Below are 16,298 nucleotides of genomic sequence, written 5' to 3' on the forward strand. Positions count from 1 at the left end.
TAGAAATAAATTTTTGATAAATAGTGTATTTAGTGTTAACTATATAACTTTAAGGTAAGTAAAGTTGTGTTTCTGTGACAATTTGTAATACGTGAAACATTTGTATTAATGACTGTGAAAAAATCAAGTTTAAGATTTTTCACATTGGTATAATAGGTTTCCATCTAGTATTTTCTTAAAGTTCTTTATATACTACCAGTGTATCAGTTTTTGTTAATATATAAGTGATCCGGTCGGTCATCGGCAGTCAATGACTCATCTGCTTCCCTGGCCCACGTGTTTCACTAAGAACAGTCCACGTGGCTATCTGTTGTTGATGTCACCGACTGTGATGACCGACCGGATCAATAAGTTTTAGTATAATCTTTCCATATATATTTGTAATTTTTTTTTCTAATAATTTTTTTTATGTGCTGACAAAGTATAAATGAGAAGTCAAGTTTCATATAAAAAAATTGTGATGAAGTAAGAAGAGAATATATAATGTATTGTAATGAGAAAATGGGTGGTATAATATTGAATTTGCATAGGCTAAAAGAAGGTGTTGACGAAGAATGAAGAGCACATGGTGAAAAAGAAGTGTGAAGGAAAAAGAAAAAGCAGGGAAAAGGGTAAAAGTATAAAGATAGGAGGCAGATGGGTGACGCAGGAAAGCGCAGCAACTCACAACCCTTTTTCAGGACCCTGATTACCCCTCGCCACCTAAAATAACATCCAAAATACGTATCTTCCCAAAAACCCCTTGCACCCTTCATACGAAAAACAGAATCCAAAGGGTATAAACGTAAAGAAGCAAGAAACAGTTAATTTGGGAAAAAAAAAAGAAAAAAAATCGAACCGTATGAAAATGTAAGACCCACACAGAGCACACATCGTGAGTGAACATTGCAAGAAGCGAAAGAGAAAAACAGAGAGAAAAAAGTGGAGGATTGTTGAAGAGAGAGATTCGTGATTTGAGAACGCCACACACACCCTCCCATCTCCGAAACAAAAGCTTTAAATTTCGGGTTAAAGAAAAGGGATTTATTCAAAAACTAAAAAGAAAGAACAGCGGAACAAACCTTGGGTGTGTCAAAACAGAGAAAGAAGAAGGTTCGTTCATTTGGGAGTGTTGTTTTGAAGGAAAAGGTGAATTTTTTTCATAGATCAGAGGGGATGTCGTGTTCTTCTTCATCTGGGTCTGAAGAGGACGATGAGGGGTTCGACTCCTACCGGAAAGGAGGGTACCACGCCGTCAGAGTAGGCGATCAGTTCGCCGGCGGCAGGTTCATAGCGCAGAGGAAGCTGGGTTGGGGTCAGTTTTCTACAGTTTGGCTTGCCTATGATACTTCAACATCTGTATGTTATGTTTGATCCTCATTCTTTAATTTTTCATTCTTTTTCTTTCTTTTTCTTGTGTTCATTTTCTGGTTCCTTCCTTCCAAAGGGGTTGTTTCTTTTGAATTACACCAAGTTTTGTCTTTTGAGATTGATTTGCCCTGTGATTTGTGTTTTGAGGTGGAAAGTTGTTGAAACCTCCTCCCAGTTAATCGTTATGAGCAATTAGTTTTTAAGCGAACTGAGTAGCATCAGGTGATCCATGTAGTCAACCTCAGATACCGAGATAAGATTTTGTTGCTGTTGTTGTTAAAGCAATCAGTTTTGAATCTGCAGGGCGGTTGTTGGATTCTGTGCTTGTTTTGCGTGTTGCACTAATCATGTTTGTCTGTTTTGAATTACGTAGGAGTTAAAAGGTTTTCATTTTGCTGATTCATTGTGGTTCGGAATGTGTATTTGTGAGTGAGTAAAAGAGAGAGTTTAAATATGTAATTTGAGGTTTTTGTGAAATGTTTTATCTGGTGTTTTTCTGTATCCCGATATTTTTTTTCTTTGTGCTGTAGAAACATTGGTTATTCGGCCTAATTTGTATATCTGTGTTGTCGGTTTCTGTCTTAAGGGTAACATTTCAATGAATGGATCAAATTGGGATATATATCTTAAGGGTAACGTTTCATTTAATGGATCAAATTGGGTATATATATATATATATATATATATATATTTATATATGTTGAAGAGTCTTGTCGGTGTCACCTTCTTCTGTTAGTATTTGTATTTTTCAACTTGTGTCAGAAATACCTAACAGACCTCGCATGTTTGGGATGACAAACATGGTCAGATGATCGTCATCGTACAATGTGACCACCTGGAACACATAGATTTCTCTGCTCGCAGAGAGGCAGTAATTGTGTCTCTGCATCTCTTTGTTTTTTTAGGTTCTTACTGATTTGGGAAATGTGTTAAGCTCCTTTTTAACACTAATACCTAGCGTCTTGTATTAGTGTGTATTAATTTTGTTGTTTGGGGTGAGCTGCATGTAGAAACACTTTTATTCTGAATTTCATTTCTAATTGAACAAAGCTGAATGCTATGACGGATTTGATCTCTCTAAAGTAACAGTTGACGGGCAAATTAGTGTAGTAGTTTTTAACAGTTTCATATTTTGTTATACTCGCGGCATGCTTATATTGTATCTCAATCTTTACTGTTGATTTTCCCAATCAATGATTATAACTTCATACTTTATTCTGTAAAGTACACTCCACACTTTAGAGGAGTTCAATACTTAAGTTTGAGACTAACTTGTGAGTCTATCATAGATACACTCACAAGTTTATGGAACCAGAACTTCTGCTACCATTAAATCACTTATTTATGGTGGGGTCTGGCTAAATGCTTAAATTGAATTGGAAACCCATAGAAAGAAGAAACAGAAAGAAGCTTAATGCATGTAGCATTATACACTGTTTTGTATATCCAGGAGGGGTGTTTCCACATTTGCACAATCCCTTTGGCACTTGCTATGAACTAGATCCAAGCATTATCCTTTATTCATCTAAATTTTCATGTATTCTTGTTTAATTCAAAAATCTTCCTCAAAGGTCTGCTTGTGTTCCAACTTCCACCTGATTTTTGTCTCAGATAGTGATGAGTTTTTTATTATTTTGGTGCAGAAGTATTTTCTTTTTAAATTATTTTCTAATTTTTAATTTGGATTTTCAGGCATATGTTGCTCTTAAGATCCAGAAAAGTGCGGCCCAATTTGTTCAGGCTGCCCTTCATGAAATTGATGTTCTTGCATCCATTTCTAATGACGTTGATGTTAATTCAAAATGTGTGGTCCAGTTGATTGACCACTTTAAGCACGCAGGTCCTAATGGCCAGCACCTTTGCATGGTGCTTGAGTTTCTTGGGGATAGCTTGCTTCGTCTAATCAAGTATAACCGGTACAAAGGCCTTCCATTGAATAAAGTTAGGGAGATTTGCCACTGCATTTTGTTGGGTTTGGATTATTTGCATAGAGAACATGGTATTATCCACACTGACCTAAAACCAGAAAATGTTCTTCTGATTTCTACCATTGATCCTGCCAAAGACCCTGTTAGATCTGAACTCAGCCCAATATTAGAGAGGCCAGAGGGAAACATAAATGGTGGAGTTACTAGTCTTATTGAGAAAAAATTGAAAAGAAGAGCTAGGAGGGCAGTTGCTAAAATCTCTGGAAGAAACGCTTTACTAGGAGGAAATGAAGATCCAAAGTCTGGGAGAAATCTTGATGGGATTGACGTGAGATGCAAGGTGGTGGATTTTGGAAATGCTTGTTGGGCTGATAAGCAGTTTGCAGAAGAAATTCAGACAAGACAGTACAGAGCTCCTGAAGTAATACTGGAGGCTGGCTATTCCTTCTCTGTTGACATGTGGTCTTTCGCTTGCATTGCTTTTGAGCTTGCCACTGGTGATATGTTATTTACGCCCAAAGTTGGACAAGGTTTTAGTGAGAATGAGGTATGATGATTTTGATGTACCCTATTATAATTTATGTTTCGTGTCTTTTATCAATGGATGGTAGTATTTATGATAATTGCTATGCCATAGACTTTATACCTTATATTTCCTTTCTACTAATGCAATGAATAGATATGTATGTACATATATTGTTGTTTAATAATTTGGGCTATGAATCTTGAGAGTTTCATTAAAAATATGTATGGCCATATGTTGAAAGGAAAAGCTTATGGAAGAATTTAAAACCCTTATACAGGGGTTCAGACTAAAGGAAACTTTGGTAGGATTTTGAATGAAATGAAATAATAGATGGTATTAGATAACTATTTTTTCTAAAAAGAACGACATTGATGCATTGATTTTTATCTTTAATATTCATAGATGCATTCACTTTAGTGATTTCTTTATTGTAGTGTATGTGAGTAGATTTAAACAGATAATGAGAAATGAATACAAGATCTTCAATCACAGAATTCATTGAAGCTACCTGTATTACTGGTTTATTTGACATCAAGTTGACACTTAACTCATACTTCTACGTTCTTCGTGACAGTAAGCATTTTTCATTTGACTTTAGAACATAGTTTTGATACTGATGTATAATACATATATATGTGTATGTGTGTGTATATATATATAAAATTCCATGACTATTTTTTGTTTCTTTTGCTGCTGGTTCCTGATGACCGAAAGCAAAATGAATTATGATGTGTGATCGACTGATGAGTAGATGACCATACAATTTTTATATGTATTTATGATCCTTTCACAACGGGTAAGAGAAGAAGTAACATGTGCAATGGATTATTCATGTACGAGTATATTTGTTTCCAAGAAATGAGTTTCTATTGGTAATGGAAGAAATTGAGTTTCATGCTTGTCCATCACTGATGTATGGAAACAGTTGAGCTATACTGCTATTGAATCATAGCCACCATTATGAACCCTGCTGTTGTTTCGTTTTATTTGTAAGCATTTCATAACTATAACTACTGGTATTGGAATTATTCTTTGATTCAGCAAAAAAGTGGAAAATACTTATTCTTTGGCTTGACTTGCACAACTATAGAAGTAGAATAGCTAAACTATGTGGGTTGGTTTCAGGATCACCTTGCCCTGATGATGGAACTCCTTGGAAAGATGCCACGGAAGGTAGAAATTGTCTGTCTCTGCATGTTATTGAAATAGGTATTTTGGAAAGTCTAATGTGGCATGTTCCAGGTTGCTATTGCTGGAGCAAAATCCAAGGATTTCTTTGACAGACATGGGGATCTGAAAAGAATTCGAAGACTAAAGTTTTGGCCACTTAGCAAATTGTTGGTTGAAAGATATAAATTTTCAGAGAGTGATGCTCATGAATTTTCAGAGTTTGTTTTACCACTTCTGGATTTCACCCCTGAGAAAAGGCCAACAGCACAGAAGTGTCTGGAACATCCATGGCTGAAGAAAATGGAAAATGAATCTGGTGTGGAGAATGTGGGTGTTGGGATGAGCAATCTTAAAATGGAGCCTGGAAAGTGAAGGAAAATGAGTTTCACAGTGATCTTCTTCCTCATCAATCACTATTCAATGTAATTTCATTTTGGTTTGTGCAAATTTAATAAGATTTATTTTTTTATTGGATTAACTACACAGATGTAAATTAGTAAAGAATTTTGTTTATTCAGAGATATCTGACACAATTTGTGTGTATATTTACAACATCATCATTTCATCCAATCTCAGCTCTCAAGTCTTTCTCCCCAATTACTTTTTTTTTCTTAAGGAAAATTTAAAATTATATATAAATAATAATCAAAAAATGTTTTCTTTTAAACTATTATGAACTGGTTTTTACCAATTTTTTGATTTGTTTTAGTAGTACCAACTTGTAGACTCATTCAACTCAACCAGTTTTATGATTCAAATAAGCAAATAGAGGGTTTTTAAAAAATTTATTCAAATAATTTTGGCATAAAATATTTTAAATTATTAATGAAAGTAAATTATTCTCTAATAATTTGTCATCGAGATACAAAAATTAAGAAAATAAATTTTATTTGAATTAGGTTGAGGAAGTGGTAATGTTTGTTAGAATTGTATAATATTTGAGTGGTGGATGAAAATGGATTAGTGAAACACGTGGGTCTTTTAAGTTAACTTACTAAAACAAACTTAGTGCTCTGACCTAATCTTAAACTAGATTAAGGAACCTGTTCATTTAAAACATCATAATTATTTGACATTGTCATCAAAAGTATGAAGTTGTCATCAATCTTATCTCTATTAGGTCTCAATATTTACATAGTTGTTACTGTTTCCATTAACAGAAAACAAAACTGAGTCATGCCACGTATAATCTCCAAAACAATTTCAAATTAAAATTTAAAATATCATCATCAAAGTTTTTATAAGATTAAGAAAGAGTAAAATTCATATTAATTCTTCATTTTATAAAACACTGCCATAACATGACAACCTAATTAAATAACCTTAATGTTACATATATATATATATATATTCAGTAGTACAATAACCTTAATGTTACCAAGAATTTTTATTAATTCCTATATAATTATTTGCTTATATATTCAATATAATCATAGTAGAATAAATCATACAATGGGTGAGCTAATTAAATTAAAATAAATTTATAATTATGTTACAAATAGAATGATGAACGATTCAATAAATAATAGAGTTTTTTTTTGGAGACTTATATAAAATATATTGTACCAAATATTATATCTCATCCAATTCAAAAACTTAGATCATCAATGAATATAAGAGTAAAAAGATTAGGATTAACTCATTTCAACCTAAATTGACACATCTATAAATATAATTTTGTGTAAGAATTTTCTTAGAGTTAAACTATATACAAGGAAATATTTGTTATACATAGCTTTATTTACTTAATATATAAAATTCAACCGTAGTTTATAAATTATCTCAAATTTCATATTTTTCATTCATGTATTTTCATTAATGTGTAATATTTGTAGACAATATAATTAATTCACATCTCATATACCTTCTTTAAATCAATTCGTGGTTCAGAAGACAAGGGTGGAATGTTGAGCAGCATTAACTAAAGATATCTTTATTAAATATAGTGTGACATAATTGATATATATATTAAAAAATATCTGCTATAAGATATTTAAAAAAAATCTTAATATATTAAAGAAGCACTGATCTAGTTGTAAAAAAGTGTAATTGGCTTGACCCACTATTGAGACTGTGCAACACATTGAAAGACTTTAATTACAAGGTTGGATTCCAACATTATTGTTTTAAATTTTGTAAACAGGACTTAATTAAAAGTGGTACCTCTGATATAAAGGACATCCTCTAAGATCTAGGGTTGTCATTCTTAGATTTTGGAGATAAATTTTAAATAAATTAAAAAATCTATAAATGTTTATTTTTTATTTTATTAAAAAATTTATTTATCTAAAACTACATTCTTTCTAAATTCTTATTAGATTTTGAAGTTATTTATTATATGAATAGATTATATAACAAAGTGATAATAACCAATAGATAAGATAAGTTGGTCCTATTTTATTTTGTTCTCTATTATGAATTTATTTAACTCGTACTTCTTATTGTTAGCTTTTTAATTTACCATTATACATCTTAAATGTGGTAGTTGGGTTGAACATTACATGTAGTCTTAAATGCATAGTACACTGCCTGTTCAATAAATTCATTACAAAGGACAAGACTTTCACAAAATATCCTTTTCATTCTTTTTTTTTTCTTTTGTTACTAAAATTTTATAAGATGTGTAATAGTTTTATTTTATGGAAATTAGTCTTAGATAACTAAATAAAGAATATAAAAAAATATCTTCAATATAGCATTATCACAGTGTAATTTAATTTACTATTACTTTATCAACATTGTGGTGAAAGTGGCCACTTAATTTAGGTGGTTATAGAACAACATTACTGTCGAAGATGATATAAATTGCTGCTTATATCACTGTCATGGCATACACAGATAGAAGCTTTGCAAGTGTGAGGGCCACTTTTTGTGTTCTTCTATTTCACTCCAAGCCTAGAGAATCATCTGCTATATACATCTTACAAAATAGTATTGTTAGTGTAGTTAGTTAAAAAGAGTACACAAGCTGTTTGATTAATCAACAATTACTACTTATGCCTTTGTTATGTTCTTGCAGGGAAGACACCATGAGAAAGATTTGGTTTCTTGTCCTCGTGATGTTCTACCATGGCTTTCCTTCAATGGGAATCAGCAGTGTTTATGGAAGACCAAGAATTGTTAACGTAGGAGCACTTCTGTCCTTCAATTCAACAGTTGGGAGAGTGGCTAAAGTTGCTATAGAAGCTGCAGTGGATGATGTAAACTCAGATCCAACTATTCTTAATGGAACCAAGCTAAAGATTTTAACGTTGGACACAAAATTATCCGCTGGGTTCCTAGGAATAGTTGACTGTACGTCCTTCTCAAACACGTTTGTTTTTTATTTTGACACTTTTGCATTTTTTAAGCAAAAATATGCATGTTCTTAAAAGACATTGTTGATTTATTTGTGCAGCATTAAGATTGATGGAGAATGACACTGTGGCCATAATTGGTCCCCAGTTCTCTGTGATGGCTCATGTGATTTCACATATTGCAAATGAGATGCAAGTGCCTCTCCTTTCATTTGCAGCAACGGACCCTACGCTGACTTCGCTGCAGTTCCCATATTTTGTTAGGACAACACAGAGTGATCTGTATCAGATGACTGCTGTGGCAGAAATTGTTGATCACTTTCAATGGAGAGATGTCATTGCCATTTACATTGATGATGATCATGGAAGAAATGGGGTGTCTGCTTTAGGGGATAAGCTAGCAGAGAAACGTGGTAAAATATCACACAAAGCACCATTTAAGCCTGGTAACATTACTCGGGAGGAAATAAACAATGCATTAGTTAAGATAGCTTTAATGGAATCAACAGTAATAGTCCTTCACATATACCCTTCTTTTGGTCTAGATGTATTGAATGTGGCTCGGTCACTTGGCATGATGGAAAGTGGCTATGTGTGGATAGCCACAGATTGGCTTTCTACATTGTTAGATTCAAACCCATCATTGTTCACCACTCAGTCAATGAATGACATTCAAGGTGTTATCACCTTGCGCATGTACACCCCTGAGTCAGAAATCAAAAGAAAATTTAGTTCTAGTTGGAACAAACTGAGCAAGGAAAAGGATCCTGTTGAGGGTCCTTTCGCATTGAACACCTTTGGCTTTTACGCCTATGATACCGTTTGGGTGCTTGCTTCTGCACTCGATGCGTTTTTCAGAAGTGGGGGAACCTTGTCATTTTCAAATGATTCAAGTCTAAACATATTAAGAGGGGACAGTCTTCACCTTGACACTATGGGAGTGTTTCTTCATGGTGGGAAGCTGCTTCAACAGATTTTAGAGGTGAACAGAACTGGTCTAACAGGCCAAATGATGTTTGGTGAAGATGGAAACTTAGTGCATTCATCATATGAAGTGATTAACGTGATAGGCAGTGGAATAAGGAGGATTGGTTATTGGTCTGAAACTTCTGGCCTCCACACTGGGGAGGCTACTAATCATTCCATTTCTAGTGAAGGACTATATAGTGTCATCTGGCCTGGTCAAACTACTCAAACCCCACGTGGGTGGATTTTTTCCAACACTGGAAGAAACTTGAGAATTGGGGTGCCACTTAGAATTAGTTACCATGAGTTTGTGTCAAGAACTGAGGGAAATGAGGGAAATGAGATGTTTGGTGGTTATTGCATAGATGTGTTTACTGCTGCTCTCCACTTGGTGCCTTATCCTGTTCCTTACACGTTTGTTCCATTTGGAGATGGTAAAACCAACCCATCAAATTCAAAACTTCTCAACTTGATCTCTATTGGGGTGAATATTACAATTCATTTTCATTGGTTATCCAGTTTCTATGAGCTTATTCTAACTTTTGTACTGAAATTCCTTCTAATATGCTTGTAGGAGTTTGATGCTGTTGTGGGGGACATTACCATTACCACAAACCGAACAAAGATAGTGGATTTTACACAGCCATATGTTGAGTCGGGGCTAGTGGTTGTGGCACCTATAAGGAAGATGAAATCCAGTGCTTGGGCTTTCCTCAGACCATTCACTCCAATGATGTGGTTTGTGACAGGAATGTTTTTCTTAGTTGTGGGAGCTGTTGTATGGATTTTGGAACGTCGCTTAAATGATGAATTCAGAGGCCCAGCTAGAAGGCAGTTTGTGACCATTTTATGGTAATTAATTATTCACCAAAATAAGCTCTTTCTTTTATACTGAATACAAACTTCAACAGCTGCTGACATCTGAATTGTTTCTCTATGCAGGTTTAGCTTTTCAACCCTGTTTTTTTCTCATCGTAAGTGGTTGAAATTTGTTGATCAAACAGCAATTAGTTTTGCATTTCTGACAAAATTTCAAGGATAGTAAATGATAGAATATTAAGCCAATCAAAAGTGATTGTTTCTACATTTGAGTTTTGTTCTTAACTTAATCTCTCTAAGATGAGTATTTATTTTCAGGAGAGAAAACTGTGAGCACCCTTGGTCGCTTAGTGCTGATCATATGGCTGTTTGTGGTTTTGATACTCAACTCAAGCTACATTGCAAGCCTCACCTCCATCCTAACTGTGGAACAGCTCTCTTCCTCAGTTAAGGGAATTGAAAGCTTAGCAACAAGCGATGACCGGATTGGTTTCCCGAGTGGCTCCTTTGCTGAAAATTATCTGACAGAGGAGCTAAACATACACAGATCAAGGCTTGTTCCTCTGAACTCCCCATCAGAATATGAAAAGGCTTTGAAAGATGGCCCTGCTAATGGAGGTGTGACTGCCATAATAGATGAACGTGCATACATGGAACTCTTCCTGGCTACCAGATGTGAATACAGTATTGTTGGCCAAGAGTTCACCAAGATGGGATGGGGCTTTGTGAGTGCTTTTATACTTTTATTTTCATTCTTCAAACTCCAAACCATTAAGAGATTGAGCATGCTTAAATTGTTGCAGGCCTTCCCAAGAGACTCTCCCCTAGCAATTGACATGTCCACTGCCATCTTAAAACTTTCAGAGAATGGTGGTCTTCAGAGAATTCATGACAAATGGCTAACAAGAAGTGCATGCAGCTCAGAGGGTGCAAAACAAGGCATAGACCGTCTAGAGCTAAAAAGCTTTTGGGGTCTGTTCCTACTCAGTGGCATAGCATGCTTCATTGCTCTCCTTTGCTATGCTGCAAGGATGGCCTACCGATTTAGCAGACACTCCAATACTAACTTGGAGCACTCATCTCAATCCTCTCGTCTTCGATCGTTCCTTTCCTTTGTGAATGAAAGAGAAGGGGAAGACAAAAGTGTGTTAGAGAGAAAACGAACCGAAAAGGGATCTAGTGGAAGGGTGGCGCATGAAGAAGAATTGGATGGCTCTAGTGTTAGTGTCCATATTCAAAATTAGACCCAAGGCTAAGGAAAACTAGATAGATATGTTATTAATTTTTGAAAATATAAGCTAAGGAATGAAAGCGTGGGATTAATATTTGTCTCATCTAATCTTAAAGGAATGAGTGAGTAATCTTCTTTACACTACTATGTTAATCTTTTATTTATAATTTAAGTATCACTAGTGAAAGAAACGCTAACAAACATTTTAGGTCGGTTAAACAATAACCGGTATAATTTTATATTTATTACATATTATATTGGTTGGATAACTTAACCGATTTAATATACCAGTGTAGTACATTTTTAAAATATTTTTTTTTATTATGAATTTGATATATTATATTTTTTTTAGTATGGTATATTACATCAGTTAACCTTAGTAACTGATGTAATATGGAATTACATATGTTATATGTAATTGACATTTTACAACACTCACACCTACATTAGTGATAAAACTAGTGTAAAATATCTTATATAACCTGTGTAAAATATCTTTTATAACTGATGTAAAATGTATTTTTTTTTGAGTGATGTCACATTCAAATATCAAATAGAAAATATATATTTAAATTGATTTATGAAAAAAAAATGTTAGACCAATAGATTTTTTGATTAAAATTTTGATATAACAGAATAATTCGTTTGTTCACATATAAGTCATTTCATGAGTAAGACTTTTAACATAAGTGCAGCTCATCACTTAAATGTACACAACACACCAATAAACATATACACATAAAAAAAAAAAGAGAGAGACATGGGTTTTATGAACACACATGCATGGGTTTAAAAAAACAAAAACATGGATAGAAACAATGAAACAAAAACGTTGTTATACTCACCTTCACAACGAAATGAAAATAAATTTCTTCTTCCACCGTGATTCTATCTTTCGAACAAATTTCTCCACTTTTCATCAAAACTGTCCAATCAAAGTCACGAATCACCGTTTTATTCGACCCATTTACATATTTACTCATTAAATATCCTCTCTTTTAACTATCATCACATCAATTTTTTTTGAGTTTTTTTAGGAATGATATATATATAATCCTAAATTTTTATACACTCTATTATTATTTTAATATACTTTTTATATTATTTAATTATAAATTTATCTTTTATTTTTTTTATATATATATAAACCCTAAACCCATAATCCATCATATCAGAGTTGTATATAATACCTATCATTTTTCATATTTTTCTTTTCATATTTTTTTAGGAGTTCAATTACGTGTTTTTCTTTAACCAAGAATACAATATAAAACTCTTCCGTAATAAATATCAATATAACAATCTAATAATAACATCAATTATTCCACAAAACAATTATTCCTAAACCCTAAACTATATTAATATTTCATTTTTTTTTCTGCCATACACTCTCATCTTATTCATTTTTCCCAGTTAAAAATTTTCAAATTATATTTGTATATCAAATTTGAGATGCTTTGTTGAGTGTAACTTTAATATTTTATTATACTATTTCTTGAAAAATAACTTTTGAAAGTTTTTATTTTTATTATTTTAAATTTATATACAATGGAGAAAAAGAAAAATTGATCTCCTGAAAATTTTACTTTTCAACAAAACAACTCCAACAATGGATGATCTAAGATTAATACTAGGCCACGATATCACACACTCTTGCAAAACATGCTCTCATTTATATTAATTACCTAAGATTAGTCTAAGATTATCCATGTGGTAGATAATATTATTCAATAGTGTTTAGTGCTTCAAGCATTTAGTAGGCAAGTTGCCAAAGCACTAAGACAATTAATTCCATGGCATTTGAGAATTCACAAACATTTTGCATCTAATTAGAAGCCACTCTCATGATTATTTACTCTAATTAATCTATCTACCACTCAAATTAGAAAGCATTCATGATTGTAATTAATAGATGATCACGACAAGATACTCAGGCTTATTAATGAATTGTATTTAAAACTATGGCATGATTAAATGCAAGAAAATATTGGTCAATGTTTATTCACTTGCCTCAATTTTTATCGTTTACCACTTGAATTCATCAACTAAAAAGGAAGGACCAAAAAGAATAATTTTGTTAGGTAAATCACACGAATTGCTGTCTTTAATTTTTCATACCTGCTGTGATCCAACGAAACAAAATCTTCTAATTGTATTGATTTTTTTAGCTGTTAAGATTTAATTTCCTTCAATTTGCTTCGTAATTTACTTTTTTTAATCACTATTCACCATATCACTTTCGTAATCTTAATTACATTTTTCTCTCATTTCTTATTTCTCTCGTGTAAAACTATTATACAAAAATTGAGTGCAAAAACAATTGTTTATAATTTTTTCCATTTTATTAATATGCTATGAGATTGAAATGGAATTGCCAACAAATTTCCAAAGGGCACCCCACATTAACAGGGACATACCACTATATTTGTAAAAAATGTTAGGACAGGTACAAACCACCTACGACATGATTAGGGTACAAAATATAAATTAGTTTACAAAAAAAAAATTGGATTTTTTTTTTGAAGCTGTAACTAAGATTTTGGAATGTCTTGTACTACAAATAAATTGATTGGCTAATAACATATGTAAGTTTATATAAGTTTTAAACCCTTTATAAATTTAGGTACTTTACTTAAGTTTTCATTAATTTTTGTGTGTAATGAGTGTTCAAAATTTTTCTAATTTTTCAATTGAGTTTATGTCATTTAATTTTTACTTATTTTTATATATTAAAAATATAAAATTATATTTAATATATCAGTGTAAAATAATAAGTATTTTTTATTATTTTTATTAAAAATATGTTGGATAATAAGAGATGCAATGGTCACTTTTATGATATCACTTTTCTGATGGGATAACGACAACTATCCCTTAGTTGTTAGTTGTTGTAAGTGGAAATTATCCAGAAACATAAACTTTTAAAACCTTCACATCAAAATATTAAGTCAATTAAGTCAATGCACTATTACCAAAAAAACTACACCATTTGAGATATTTTTAAATTAAATACTAAAAATATCTAATCACACTACATCGATCATGATTATAAATAATCACATCATCTTATTAACAGATGAGATGCAACGACTTTTGGACAAAAATAAAACTTATTTAATAAGCATGTAATATATATTTTACATTCCAATCACTCAGAAAAGTATACATTTTAAGTATTTGTTTGAGATTTTGCTATTATTATAATTCTTTATAAAAATTCTTATTGTCTTATCTCCTTTTTCTTTTTTAAGAGAAGGGTTCTTAGTGTTAGTGTATTTTTTTTTAATTTTTATTAATAAATGTTTTTATTGATATGAGGTGAAGTCTTTCTATATAGATGTTTGAGTTGTGTGAGCTAATTGACTTCTTTTGTGAAAGGTTGTCGAACTTAATGGTGAAAGTTGATTGGTAGTTCATCTTTATAAGACTTTCTGATGCTCACGTTAATAAAGAGTATTAACGTATATGAGTGATAGTTAGAAAAAAGTGAAGTCTGCAAGAATACTTCCTGGATTGGTGGTATTTAGGCTTTTGGGTCGATATATTATCTTAGCAATTGATACCCATTATTGGATATGTGATCGATTCTACTAGCAACATAGTCAATTACTTTTCGGTACCTCTGAGATACGCAACCTTTGTAGGTGGTTAATTTTCATTATTGTGGGTGGATATTAACTGCTCCATGATTTGTGTATTTGGTACTACACAAGAAGCTTGCAAGCTCACAAACTCAATTTTAGGGGGGCTTTATTTCTAAATTTTAACTCTATTCGTATCTTTGTCGAGCTTTTATAAATATATTGTATTTTCATGACTAGTCATAGCTTGGACTTTGCAACTATTTACTAAGCTCGCCGATTTGAGCTTATATACTCGTTGGTATGAGATATGCAAATTAAGGCGGTAATTATTACCATTAAATGATAATTATAGCTACATGTCATAATGAGAGGAACAAAACTCCAACTACTTTAATGATGATTTTTTCTCTCTAATGATGTGTTATATGGTTTTGAGGGGCCACGTCAATTTGGCGGCTAAAGTTTCACCCAAAAGTTGTCACGATGGGACACGTTGCCCTAGACCAAGGTGATGTTTCATTTTTTGCGCTTGTATCTTTGGCTATAACTTTTTGAACATTACATCAAATATGTTGAGATAGCATCACTAGGGTCAATGACCACATTTGAGGTATTGTCCATTTTGGAACTCAGAGCTCCATCACGGTTTTGTCCTTAAAAGGCGTCTCGAAGGATTAAGTGCAGAAGGTATAATTAAAGTGTCTTTGGTATCGACTTCTAACGATGTGAGACTATTGGATGTATCGGAACAAACGTCCAAGTCGAGAACTAAGAGAACGAGAGTTTATCTTTGAAACCACTTTTACATTCTCACATATGACACAATGTTCGGATGTCATGTTGGTTGAAATAACATCACTATGGTTAATCATCACATCTGAGATATTGTCCGCTTTAAAACTCGAAATTCCATCATAATTTTATCCGATAAAAACATAGACTATTAAGCGCGAATCAGATCAATAAATTTTTTTATTTGTTTGTCTTTTATCCTTTACACTATTTAAAAACCCACTAGAATATTTTAAAATTATTGTTAAACCAGCATGTATCTTAATATCATATATGTTTTCTTTTCAATGTCAACCACCATTACGAGTAGCACTCTCTCTTTGGTGTAACACATAGTTCCCACTTTTGGGTGTGAAACACAGTTCCCACTAATTAAACTTATTACCAAACAACATAATGAGATTGTAACACACCTATCATACGATATTGAATCTTTTACATTACTTTTTCTATTTGACTTCAATTATAGTGTTAGTTTTGTCACAACAAAGAATTACTGTTTTTTGAAGGAGGATATTTTCTACACACACAAAAACGAGGCTAGTGTAATCTCTTCTATATTATTTCCAAAAATGCTAATCAATACCTATAATATTTCGTCAGAAGCACAGATTTCTGACAAGTCACTTATTTGCT

At 32.5% G+C, this 16,298-nt stretch overlaps 2 protein-coding genes across 5 annotated transcripts; both read left to right on the top strand.

Annotated features, from left to right (window-relative positions):
- The first annotated feature begins 810 nt into the window (after positions 1 to 810).
- LOC137808536 (uncharacterized) lies at positions 811 to 5,544 on the top strand. Of its 2 annotated transcripts, none has more exons than XM_068609699.2 (4): positions 811 to 1,338; positions 3,043 to 3,825; positions 4,930 to 4,977; positions 5,047 to 5,544. In XM_068609699.2, exons 1-4 carry the CDS (start codon positions 1,156 to 1,158, stop codon positions 5,344 to 5,346), a joined length of 1,314 nt encoding a protein of 437 aa, XP_068465800.1. In that variant the 5' UTR covers positions 811 to 1,155; the 3' UTR covers positions 5,347 to 5,544. The 2 variants fall into 2 exon arrangements, with proteins under 2 accessions (XP_068465800.1, XP_090155932.1); XM_090299806.1 differs by having other exon boundaries at positions 835 to 1,294.
- Positions 5,545 to 7,674: 2,130 nt separating this feature from the next.
- LOC137808537 (glutamate receptor 3.6-like) lies at positions 7,675 to 11,390 on the top strand. 3 transcript variants are annotated; one of them, XM_090299809.1, is made up of 7 exons: positions 7,675 to 7,829; positions 7,994 to 8,268; positions 8,372 to 9,720; positions 9,811 to 10,088; positions 10,179 to 10,210; positions 10,374 to 10,780; positions 10,859 to 11,390. In XM_090299809.1, exons 2-7 carry the CDS (start codon positions 8,004 to 8,006, stop codon positions 11,297 to 11,299), a joined length of 2,772 nt encoding a protein of 923 aa, XP_090155935.1. In that variant the 5' UTR covers positions 7,675 to 7,829; positions 7,994 to 8,003; the 3' UTR covers positions 11,300 to 11,390. The 3 variants fall into 3 exon arrangements, with proteins under 3 accessions (XP_090155935.1, XP_090155934.1, XP_090155933.1); XM_090299808.1 differs by having other exon boundaries at positions 7,801 to 7,910; XM_090299807.1 differs by having other exon boundaries at positions 7,805 to 8,268.
- Positions 11,391 to 16,298: the final 4,908 nt, after the last annotated feature.

The sequence above is a fragment of the Phaseolus vulgaris genome, chromosome 3, assembly GCF_051622355.1.
Source record: "Phaseolus vulgaris cultivar YP4 chromosome 3, ASM5162235v1, whole genome shotgun sequence".
In the NCBI taxonomy this organism is placed as follows: Eukaryota; Viridiplantae; Streptophyta; class Magnoliopsida; order Fabales; family Fabaceae; genus Phaseolus; species Phaseolus vulgaris.

Coding starts and splice junctions, on each gene's coding strand:
- LOC137808536 (XM_068609699.2), top strand. CDS start 1,156: ATGTCGTGTTCTTCTTCATCTGGGTCTGAAGAGGACGATGAGGGGTTC. Junction 1,339..3,042: donor CCTATGATACTTCAACATCT/GTATGTTATGTT, acceptor TTGGATTTTCAG/GCATATGTTGCTCTTAAGAT. Junction 3,826..4,929: donor AAGGTTTTAGTGAGAATGAG/GTATGATGATTT, acceptor GGTTGGTTTCAG/GATCACCTTGCCCTGATGAT.
- LOC137808537 (XM_090299807.1), top strand. CDS start 7,971: ATGCCTTTGTTATGTTCTTGCAGGGAAGACACCATGAGAAAGATTTGG. Junction 9,721..9,810: donor TCAACTTGATCTCTATTGGG/GTGAATATTACA, acceptor ATATGCTTGTAG/GAGTTTGATGCTGTTGTGGG. Junction 10,211..10,373: donor AACCCTGTTTTTTTCTCATC/GTAAGTGGTTGA, acceptor ATTTATTTTCAG/GAGAGAAAACTGTGAGCACC.